Here is a 12,026-nt window from a genome sequence, read left to right as displayed (position 1 = left end):
TGCAACTTAACACTATTTGATCGTTTTTTACACTGTTTGATTTTGTGTAAACAATGATATGATTTAAACTTTGCAATAGGCTATATAAAGGCTGGAAACAATTTAATTGCTCATCAACAAATGAGTGGATAGAGAAGATGTGTATATCTTAGACAAAAAAACATTACCCAGCCATAAGAAAGAAATCCTGCCATTGCAACAACAGGGATGGACCTTGAGAGCATTATGCCAAGTGAGTTAAGTCAGACAGACAGAGAAAGACAGATATACTGTATGATACCCCTTATATGTGGAATCTAAATAAGCTGAACTCAAAGAAACAAAATAGAATGGCTGGTTGCCTGGGGCCAGAAGGTAGGGGAACTGGGGAGAAGTTGGTTAAAGGGTACAAACTTCTAGTTATAGGATGCATAAGTTCTGGGGACCTAATGTACAGTATTAGATTATAGTTAACAATACTGTATTATGTACTTGAAAGTTGCTAAGAGACTGGATCTAAAATGTTCTCACCACACACACACACACACACACACATTATGTGACATGATAGAGGTGTTAGCTATTGCTATGGTGGTAACCATATTATAATATATGTGTATCAAATCAACACCTTAAACTTATACAAAGTTGTATGTCAATTATATCTAAAAAAGGCATTTTGAGCTAACCTTATTTCAACTTCCAAACCTCATAACCCTAAAAGGAAAGAATAAGTTTCAGTGACCCCTCTATGGAGTCAACTTACATTTAATAGTCACTTGACACATGCATGCTCAAATCTGATGAGGATTGATACACTTTGAGAATAGCTTAGTCTGCTCAGGAAGGAGTAATCAAACTCCCAGCACAATAAAGTACAATGTATAATGTGTGTCCTGTAGAGCTAGCTGTCTTAGTAAACTCTCACCTAGCAAGATCAGTAAAAGAAATGAGTAAATTCAGACTTTCTTCACCATCCAAATTACCCTTTGAATTTATCAGAGGAATATAAAATAAGGGTGAAAAGTATGAGTCAATATTAAATCCATATATAATCACCACACTGAAAATTTCAAAGACACTGTAAAAGTGGGGATGGACCAAGAAAAAGCCAACTACGCCATACATAAGAAGGAAAACCCACCAGGAGAATAAGTGGAAGGAGTTCCCCAGTGGGACTCTTATAGCTGAGTGGAGGCAAAAAAACCCCAAAACAATCAAGGAGCAGTAAAAGCAGGAGGCCAATGTCATGTCTCCTTTAGGAAGATAGTGGATTATTTCACACAGACAGAAATGAGGCAAGGTTAAACTTAGTGGGGGGGGGGGGGTAACATTCCAGGTAGAACCGATGATGAAGCCTCACCTGGCTTTCCCTGAGGGCTCTGTGACAACTAGAGAAGGAAAGCATGCCCCAGCCTAATTTATAGTGGCAGTGCCTGCTATCTCTAGTTTGGCAAAGCAGATGAGCTTATGAACTTTAGTTTTCACCCTCTTTTTGAGTCAGATTTGAAGAGGAGTTTAATATACCCTGTGATAGAATCAATCTTAAATAATACTTTTCAATAAATATTGAGCAAAAAGAGAAAACCCACCAGACATTCAAAAGACTTACCAAAGGGAAAGTCAAAAAACCTGAACTCATGTCCTCTTTTTGAAACACAAGAAACAGAAGGAAACATTTAAAATTCTCTAGATCAGAGTCATAAGGTTAAAAAGAATACTTTTGAAGAGTGAAAAGTCTTGGATTAAAAAAGATTGCTTTCATTAAAAGAAATAATGTTCCTGACTTAAAAATATCCAACAGTTAGTAAACAAATCAGATACTACAGAAAACAAATAGACAGTTTCGATGAACAGCTGTCATCTTGTGATTCCTTTACCCTGAAGTGCTGCATCTGTTCTAAAATTCTGGTAATCCTATGTCTTTTTTTTTTTTATTCATCCATTTTTAGGGAGGGAAGGGGGGAAGAGAGAGAGAGGGAGAGAGAAACATCAATGTACGGTTGCTGGGGGTTATGGCCTGCAACCCAGGAATGTACCCTGGCTGGGAATCGAACCTGGGACACTTTAGTTCCCAGCCCGCACTCAATCCACTGAGCTACGCCAGCCAGGGCATTCCTATGTCTTTAAAATCCTTTGTCTTAGTTACACCTTTGTTTTGCTAAAACAAATTTTTAAGGTAACTTTCTTAGGGTGGGGGGGACATGGTTTTTAAAATCTTTGCATATCTGAGTTTCTCTTTTATTTTGCTCTTAAACTTCCACTGTAGCTCAAATGGATACAGGAATCGAACTTAAAAATAATCTCTCTACACCAACACTCCCAAACTCTTTCCTCCTTTTCACTTTCCTTTCGCTTATGTGATCATCATCTCCTCCCTGTCTTTTATACACACAATTTATTCTTCTTGTTTTATTAGAATGTTAAGTTCCATGGGGACAGAAATTTTTTGGTTTTGTTCAATAATAATGCCTAGAATAATACCTCTTCCACAGTATGCAGTATTGTTAAAGGAATAAAAAAACAAACAAACAAGTAAATGAATTCCTTTGGAATTTTAAAGACTTTATTCCAGTACCATCTAGCATCAATTGTTGCTAAAATATGATGCCAGTTGGATATTCATTCTTTTTTAAGTGTGTTGTTTTCATCCTCCCAGAAAGAATTCTTTTTTTTTTTTTTTAAGGTCTCAGTTCTGAAATTTTACTATGACATCCTGTGTGTAGGCTTCTGGGGATTTTCTTCCCCCCCCAACCCATTCAACTTCTCTGGCATTTGATGAGTCCCTTCAATCCAAAGACTCAACTCTTTCAGGAACCTCCAATAGTCAGATCCTGACCTAGTCCCCTATGCCTTACTTTTTCCTTCCCTATACTTTCCATCTCTTTATCATTTTAGTCTAGATTCTAGGAGAAATAGCCCAACTTTACTCCCAATGCTTATATTGATTTTTTTAATTTCTGCAATAATATTTCTAGTTTCTAAGAGAGTTAATTGATTCTGTGATGTTTTCTTTTTCAAAGTTTTATCTTCTTATGGATGCAGGGTTTTTTTCCAATTCTCTTTGAGAACTTTACAAAACATTCAGTGGTTTTCTATTCCCTAGATTATCATTTTCTCCCTGTGTTCAGTTAATTCTGTGCATTTTAGCTTTCATATGTCTTGAGATCCTTGGTTATCCATTGATATAAAAAGAAGTGAATTCTAGATTGCAAGTATGACTTTCTTTTGCTCTTCTGTATGTTTTATTGCTGAGTCTATTCTTTACTTGGGAAGGATGAGTAGGAACTCTGTGAATGTGAACAGGGCTTGTTACTTACTAGGTTGTCCTTTAGAATTAGCAGACTGGGTGCCAGCTCTTCAGTTTCTAGAATGAGAATTTACTGTGTAATAATAATACCCACACCAGTACTTCTCTCTTGACAGTTTCCTTCAATATCTAAAAGATGAGTTTTTCTGCCTGGAGGTAAAAGCAGGGTTGTAGTAGCTTTGCTTCAAGTTCTGAGGTACACATCCTAGGGGATGTGCATGTGTAGGGGGGCTGCGTGCATTGCGCATGCAGGCAGGGGCAAAGACATCTAGAGTCCCTCTAGGGTTGCACTTAGTTTGCAGCACCTTCTAGTATATTTTTATGTCTCAATATTCATCCATCTGTTTTTAATTTTCTAGAAATAGTATCAAATTCTTTAATCTACTGGTGATAATACCCTCCCAACTATTCCTCTCTCTTGCCATGAGCTTCATCCCTTACTGCCATTTTATCAGGAGCCAGGGGAGACAAATGCATGTTGTTAGTCACCATCTTGATCCATATTTTGATGGACAAAACATTTTTATGACTGTCTCAGATTTACAAATCTCAGCTTGAAGTTTGGTTTCCTTTTACCCCAAGTCTCATAAAAATTGTCTATACACTAATGCCTCAAGCACTAATCTCCATCTTTCAGCCAACTTTTCATTTGGAAATAGCTTAGAAATCTCAGAATTCCAATACTGACATCCCTCCAAGTTTAAATTTGACTAACTATTCTACCTTCTTTCATGGCAAGAATTCAAAATAATCCCCCTGTGTCTTCCCAGCATACTTTCTTTACCATGAGAATGAAGAGGAATACTTGATTTAGTTTGTGGTATTATATGCTACTATCACTTTTTATAAAACACTGGAGAAATAATTGTGGCCTGATTAGACCCAGGGAGCTTCCTAAGATGAAAGAGCCTACTTTATTGCCTAATAAACACATTGAGCCTCAGGCTTTCACAAGAGAGTCCTCATCTCACAGGTGCTAACTGCAGAAGGTGTTAAGAATTTCATTACTTTTGGGAGGAACTGAGTACATTTCAGACAAGCTAGCAGTCTTGCAGAACAAACAAGGCAGGCATCCTTCAGCATTCAACAAATACTTACTGAATGCCTTTAGTGTGTGAGGTACTACTAATGTACATATTAGGGAGTAAAAAAGACAAAACTCCCTGACCTCACAGAAACTTATATTCCACTGAGGAGAGATGTATAATAAATGAACAAAATGCAGACTATACTAAATGATCATTGCTGTCAAAAAAATAAAGCATGGAAGGAACATAATGAGTGGCAGGAAGGGGCTTCTGAAATTTCAGATGGAAGGAGATGCCAAAATGAGCTACACTGACATCTGGGGGATCTGGGCAGGCAAGACTGAAAATGAAAAGGCTCTCAGGGAGTGTGCCTAGGATACAGAAGAGAACAGCAAGGAGGCCAGGGAGGCTAATGCTGAGTAAGAAAAAGGAGAATTACCAAGGTCTAATTCACATAGCATTTTTCTGAGCTACTCGAACGACTTACTAGAATGTGGTAAATGCCACTTGAGGGTTCAGACCAGAAAATGAAGTAACTCAGATTTAAACAGTGACATTGGCTGCTGTGTGCTGAGAACAGACTGAAAGGGAGCAGGAAGTAAGCAAGGAGACAAGGTAAAGGCTACACTTTTTCAATAGCTGAACTCTCTAATCAACTTCCTGTCCATTCCACAGCTTCCCACTCCTTCATGTATTGACAGTTCTCAACAAGGAGAAGTTAGAAATAACATATGATTATTGATATTGTGTCCAGACTTCAATGTTGTATTTTGATTAGAGCAACAGTTTTGAGTATATATTTTTATAAATTCTATTCATGTATCAGTGTTTTTAAATTCTCCGCACATGAGAGTTAACACTAGAATTCACTCAGTTTTAATATCCTTGAAGGAAAAGTAATAAACAAGTCTGACTCACTTCCACTCAAAGTTACTAAAAGTAGAGTGGAAAAGAAGAGTGAGTAATTTCTGTCTACATGATTATTGACTTCAGGAGGTTCTCAAATACATAAAATGGTAGAAAACTTTCCATGTGTTATCTCCTTCACCCTTAATTGTATCAGGTACATATTCTGAGGTTCAGAAAGATAAGGGTAATTTGCTTAAGGTCATAGAACTAACAAATAGGAAACCAGAAATCATCAATCCCAAGACCAGTGCTTTTCCCATTGTGCCACTACTGCCCAGTTCTATGATTCATGAGAGGATTTGCAAAGGTGATGAAGTATTAGGCTAGAGAGAATGGGCATGATTCTTGCAGAATGGTACTGCAAATGAGGAAATATGTGCTTCTTAATGGGTAATTTCTCCCAAAGCAATTCTTTGAAAGAGAACAAATACTAATATCTAGGGTGAAATTTATTTTTTTATTATTAGTTACCTGTGGAAATCATGAGTCATTAATAAAGTCTCATGGGGGAAAATGAATCACATAGCACTTTTAACATTCTCCTGACACCTCCAAGAACCCTGCTCTTGTTCATGACAAAGAATCTATCCCACATATTTTAAAGTGAGGATGTGGGAAAGGGATAAAAGTGAGAAAAAGAACACAGAATGGCTACAGATGATGAAAGGATCAGAACAGAGGTTTACATATAGAATGATAAAGTGAAAAAGATGAATTCAGCAGTCATTTACTACTCACCCTGTAAGCCACACAGTTAAAAATATAAAAATTATAAAGGAATCACCAGCCTAAACAAACACCCACACTAAATTCTACTTAAAATAAGTACTTGGTTCCAAGTCCTAGTGCTGAAAACCATTAGAATTACTGTTTCCATTTGTTGGGAATTCCCACCTCTTATGCAGATTGTGACCATAAAGGAATCTTGCACCTTATTGGTGGTACTAGATTCAAAAATAAGGTGGTATTAGAAGAATTTTTACACATACTAATATATTCAGAATTAAGAGATTTAGAGCCTGGTTATTAACACATGTCTTAGAGGAAAAGGAAAACAACAAAAATAACAGCTGTTCATCACTGCAAATTTTTAGTCAGATAAAGGACCTTGCCATTAGGAGAGTAAGTTTTACATCTAGTCTACTGAAAGGAAGATCTCCAGAATTTCATAAAACAATGAGTCACTTTCATGAACATTTTGTTTTCTAGCTGGAGGTGTTTTCCCTAATTCTTTAGCACACATCATATCGATGCCATATGTTAATATCCAATTCAATGTTGATGGGATGGCCATATGATTCGACTGAAGAATAATTTACAAAAAGATAAACAGCATAGTTGTAAAATTTCAGAATCACTCTTTAAACTTTCTGGAAAAGTACTTCCTACCTGAGGGGCATTTGTAGCCACCAGAAATGCATTTGTCCGCCCTGGGTGATCATAATCATGCATAGCAGCTGCCACATATAAAGCCATCAATTCCAAAGCAGGAATGTTTGAAGACAGGCATCCATAGCTCTCATCTGGGATTGAGCAGCTCCTCGAAGAAATGTAAGCAATTTGCCCAGGGTTAATTCTACCATCAGACTCTGAGGAACAAGCAAAGTAAAACCAGCATTATACATATAACCTCCTCACAATGAAGCTAAGGAGGGGAATCCCCATAGGTAATATGATTATTTATTTGTTTACTGTTGGGAACAAGGAAATTAAGAACTAAATTTAACCTTAATAGACAAGAACCACATTGTAGCTAAAAAGAAATGATAAAAGAGCCAGAGTACAGTTAAGCAAACATCCTGTGTCTAGCAGATGCTCTCTCCTGGGTAGGCTAGATAAGCAATGCTTTGTAGTTTTAATCAGAAAATAAGAACCTAGCTAGCTAGAGCCAGGAGATTACTAGGTTAATGAACAAACATCCTGCCTTCCCGCCTTATGCAAGAATACTTGGTTTGAAATTCCCTGCACGCGGTCTTTGTAAGCGAATTACTAACTGCCACGTCTGCTTCTGTATAAGGCTTGCTTGCCCGCCCTTATATAAGAACGTAGTTGTAAGCGCTCGGCGCGGCTCTTGTTTGCAGCTCCTTGTGGGCACTGTGTCGCTGGACACTTTGAGAGTTCGCCCCTGCGCAGGTTAAACTTGGCCAATAAAGTAACATCTTTGATACCCTGAAAGTCTCCGATATTTGTTCTCGCGTTTGCTGGATGCTACATTTACTTACTAAGAAATGTACTCTATACACATGGATTGAAAACAGTATATTGACCATCCTAACAAGTGTTAGGGGATATCTCATTGCAGTTTTTTTTTAAGGTTTTATTTCATTTATTTTTAGAGAGAGAGGAATGGAGGGAGGGAGAGAGAGGGGGAAAGAAACATCAATGTGTGGTTGCCTTTTGTGTGCCTCCTACCTGGGACCTGGCCCACAACCCAGGCATGTGCCCTGACTGGGAATCGAACCAGTGACCTTTTGGTTCACAGGTCAGCACTCAATCCACTGAGCCATACCAGCCAGGTCACTGCAGTTTTGATTTGCATTTCCCTGATGATTAGCAATGTCAGTATCTTTTTGTGTTCCTGATGGCAATTTACATGTCTTCTTTAGAAAAATGTCTACTTTTAGTCTTTAAAAAATGTCTGCCCATTTTTTAATCAAATTTTTTGTTATGGAATTGTGAGTTCTTTATGTATTTTGGATATTATCTAATACATAGTTAGCAAATACTTTCCCCTGTTCTGTATGTTGCCTTTATTTTTCATTGTTTCCTATGATGTACAGAAGCTTTTTTAGTTTGATATAGTCCCACTTAATTGATTTGTTTCTATTGCTTGGGCTTTTGGTGTCATAATCATTTCTATTGCTTCTCCAGTGCAATGAGAATAAGGCAACACACCTCCAGTCTTAGTATAGTCTGTTTTCACTGTAATTTTCCATTTCACCAGCTACTTGGTTTCCCAAGGCCTTGTCTTCTTCAGACACTAGATTCCATAACACTGTGCATGATGACTTAAAACACTGCCAGTAAGAACTCTAAAGGAAGTGAGGTGCATGGGAGAGGAAACAGATATTGCACTAGGGAATAACTAAATATTGTGCACAAACTGGTGGGAGAAAACTGTTCTTACGAACACATGAGGGCCCAGACAGAAGTGAGAAACATATTATTGGAAACTGGGAGAAAAGTGATCATTGTTAATACTGTAGCAGAAAGCTTATCCGAATTCTATGCTGCAGTTATTTGGAATACAAAACTTGAGAACTCATTTAGCTGAGGAGATTTCCAAGCAAAGTGTTGAGTGAGTGAGAGTGAGAGAGAGAGAGAGAGAGAGAGAGAGAGTGAGTGAGTGTGTGTGTGTGTGTGTGTGTGTGTGTGTGTGTGTATGTGATGTATATCCTGGTTTCTTACTATTTGTAGTGAAATGTAAGAGGAAAGAGAGATTGAGGGAGAACTGTTCAGCCAAAAGAACCAGGCTTTGATAATTTGGGAAATTCTCAACCTACCTACATTGCAAAAGATCCTAGCAGTAGGAGATTAACTGTCACCAAGATGTACTCTGGATAGAAAGCCAAGGTTGTGACTGGCCCAAATGTTGCTAATGTCTCAGAAGGGTGAAAAGGTAGGGTCAGAGAGAGTCTTGAGAATATTAAGCTGCTGCTTTCTTTGAAGAAGGGGGCCCTGCACCATGTGATGCAGGTGGCTTCTGGCAGATGGAGGAGGCAAAGAAATGAATTCTCCATTAGAGACTCTAGGAGGAAAACAATCTTGTTGACACACTGATCTTAGCCCAACTGGACTTATTTTGGACTTTTTGACTTCTAAAACTGTAAGATAATAAATTTGTATTATTTTAAGCCACTAGATAAGTCTAGTGATTTGTTACAGAGTCAATAGGGAACCTAACACAGATTTTGGTACTGGAAGTGGGGTATTGCTGTAACAAATCCCTAAAATTTGGAACTGAGAGCATAATAAACACCACGCATATTCAGTAAGTTACTGAACACCAAGCAGGATGAATACAAAGAAAATCACCTGAGTCCATGTCAAAATGACACATATCAATAGCAAAGAGAAAAGGAACACATTAGTTTTAAGGGGCAATAAGACTTATACCCAATATGTCAACAGAAACTACAGAAGTCAGAATGGAATGGTATCATCACAGCTACTGAATTATGAAAATATTCATCCAAGACAAAATAAAGACATCTACAAACAAAGGAGCTAAATAAAGAAAATGGTCTCTAACGAAAGCACAGAACTACTGGAAGGAATGAAGAGCACTAGGAAAGAGTAAAATACAAATAGCAGGCAAAAATGAACATAAGGCAATTCCATCAAACAAGTAATGGCAGTACTTAGACTCAAGTGCAAAGAATGTAAAGCAGTGACTGAGTCTGTAGCATTCATACTGACTAGTATGGTAATATTTCTCAGGCATTGGTAACTGAGCAAATTCCGTCAGTATGTGTGTGTCTGTCTGTCTCCATATTATTGAAGTATTTCTCCTTTCTTTTGTAAATTAGGATAAAAGAATCAGACATGTTACAATTCATTATATTCATACAAATAACTATACTTATTAGGAAGAACAGAACAACTCCAAATTTTGGGAGCAAAATTTGAAAGTTAAAAGTTTTAAAATTCACTTAAATACTTATGTGAGGCTTGTAAACATGTCCCATTTCAATGGGAATATCACATATTTTAAATTTATATGATCCACCTAAAACAAAAAAACAAGAATTGAAAGAAGAAAGCAAAGAAATAATTATCATAACATTCAGGATAATGGTGACCTCAATGGGGATATCAGCAGGGTGGGACACAGAAAAGAGACTTGGTAGATCTAGTGGTACTCTTAACCCAGCTCTCAAAATGGGTAGTAGGTTTCCTAATTTGCATGTCATTTTTACGCATCCAAATTTACATAGTCCTTTGTATGTACCAATGGTTACCTAATGAAAATTTTTAAAGGAGAGGTAACGAAATGAGATAACTTGATTTATTATTCCTATTAATTAAAAAGATTTGTAGAAGAAGTACCTGTTTCACTTCCTGTTCCGTGATTACTGTGGATCTGCTGCAAGCCAGGAATCGGCCGTGTCGTCAGATACCAAACTGCATGCAGGACATCAGTGGCATGTATACGATTGTGATCTAAAGTCACCAGAAATGGTTTACAAAAATGACCATCGTTTTATATTTACCAAAGACATTTTAAGAAGTATAATAATATTTAGTCATCCTCATATATAAAGTGTATGGCTTAGATTAATTTCCCACAATTATATTTTTGTTTTCTTATTTTCTCTGACAATAGTTATTTATTATTACACTCAAAGTTTTTTGTTTTTTCCTTATGTTCCTTGTATGCAGTTTTTAATTGTATTTTTCCATGACCATTTATCCCCCTTATACTCCTCTCTCCTCCACAATCACCACACTGTTGTCCATGTCCGTGAGTCCTTTTTCCTTCTTGCTTGATCCCAATTTCACTCCTGTGTGGAATCTAATGAACAAACTGAACTAACAAGCAAAATAGAGAAGACTCATAGAAGTGTGGCTAAGGGGTGGAGGTACCATTTTTTAAAGCCTCTTGATGTGTTAAAAAGTTCTTTTAAAAGCTGATACTATGAAAACATAATAAAGGGGTCAAAGAGAGGGCATGATAACCAGGGCTAATTGAAAAGCATTGGAAAATATATTTAAGGTTGTAGCTTTAAAAAATATTTTGTAAATAGTGTCTGAATTATGGAGATCTATGTTTGAACACAAAATTTTTTGCACATGGACACCTAGAACAGTTAAAATTCTGGATACTTGACCATCTTCTGCTCTGACTACCACACACACACACACACACACACACACACACACACACACACACACAAATAAACAAAATGCTACTTATTCCTCAGACCTACTATAAGGATTAAATGTTAAATGGTATATGAACAGATTCATAAGTGTCTGATACATAGTACATGATCAACAAAAACGCTGGTTTACTGAAATGTCACTATGTGAAAAGGCAAGACCTGTAAGTAAAACCCAGCTTTGCTATTCATAATTTTGACTTTGGAAAAGATCCTTCTGAATTTTAACTTCTCACTTGTGAACAGAAAATAATACAACCTTTCCCACAAAGATTATATGAGATAACCTTTGTTAATCTAATGATTGTAGCAATAGCTGACATTCAATAAAAATTCAATGCTTCAGCCATTACTTTAATAAGTAGCTACTGTGTAGAATGGGCAGATGATACAATACTGTGTTAAGGCTACAGAACATGATTCAATGTACTAGGGGCTTAATTATCATAAATAATCATCACCTTTTATTGACCATGTACTATCTCCCATAGATTCCAATATATGCCTTACAAAGATTATCTTATCACTACCTATAGGGCAAGTACTATTGTTATTCCCATTTACAAACTTGGAAACTAAAAGTTAGATCCAAATACTCTTTTCTAAACCAATATATCCTAACTGGAGCCGACAGTGCATACTCCCTACTACCTCTTTCTTTCCATTCCCCTTTCCAGAAAGTAGTTCTTTATTCCATTTATAAAATTTAGTCACTTTTTAAAATGTAAACTTTATAAGTGGAAATTATATATAACTCACATTAAATTATTAAGTATCCTCATTATTGAGTTATGCCCATTTAATAATTTGCTCTCTATGTAATTGATTTCCCCAAAATATGTCAAATGAAGGGAAAGTGTAGAATGTATCAACACATAAAGAAAACTATCTTTTTGTACCATGAAATTCAAATGACAT

At 36.7% G+C, this 12,026-nt stretch overlaps 1 protein-coding gene across 1 annotated transcript in view; it reads right to left on the bottom strand.

The window, feature by feature from the left end:
• PDE3B (phosphodiesterase 3B) overlaps positions 1-12,026 on the bottom strand; it is a 159,854-nt gene that overhangs the window by 16,111 nt on the left and 131,717 nt on the right. The window contains exons 11-12 of the mRNA XM_045825337.1: positions 10,276-10,389; positions 6,616-6,815 (exon numbers count right to left, since the gene is read on the bottom strand). Coding sequence (XP_045681293.1) covers positions 6,616-6,815; positions 10,276-10,389 — 314 coding nt within the window. The remainder of the gene's footprint in view (positions 1-6,615; positions 6,816-10,275; positions 10,390-12,026) is intronic.

Source organism: Phyllostomus hastatus, unplaced genomic scaffold (assembly GCF_019186645.2).
Source record: "Phyllostomus hastatus isolate PE091 unplaced genomic scaffold, TTU_PhHast_1.1 phas_scaffold_585, whole genome shotgun sequence".
Lineage (NCBI taxonomy): Eukaryota > Metazoa > Chordata > Mammalia > Chiroptera > Phyllostomidae > Phyllostomus > Phyllostomus hastatus.
The sequence above is the reverse complement of the archived record's forward strand: the minus strand, read 5'-3'. Positions and strand labels throughout refer to the sequence as shown.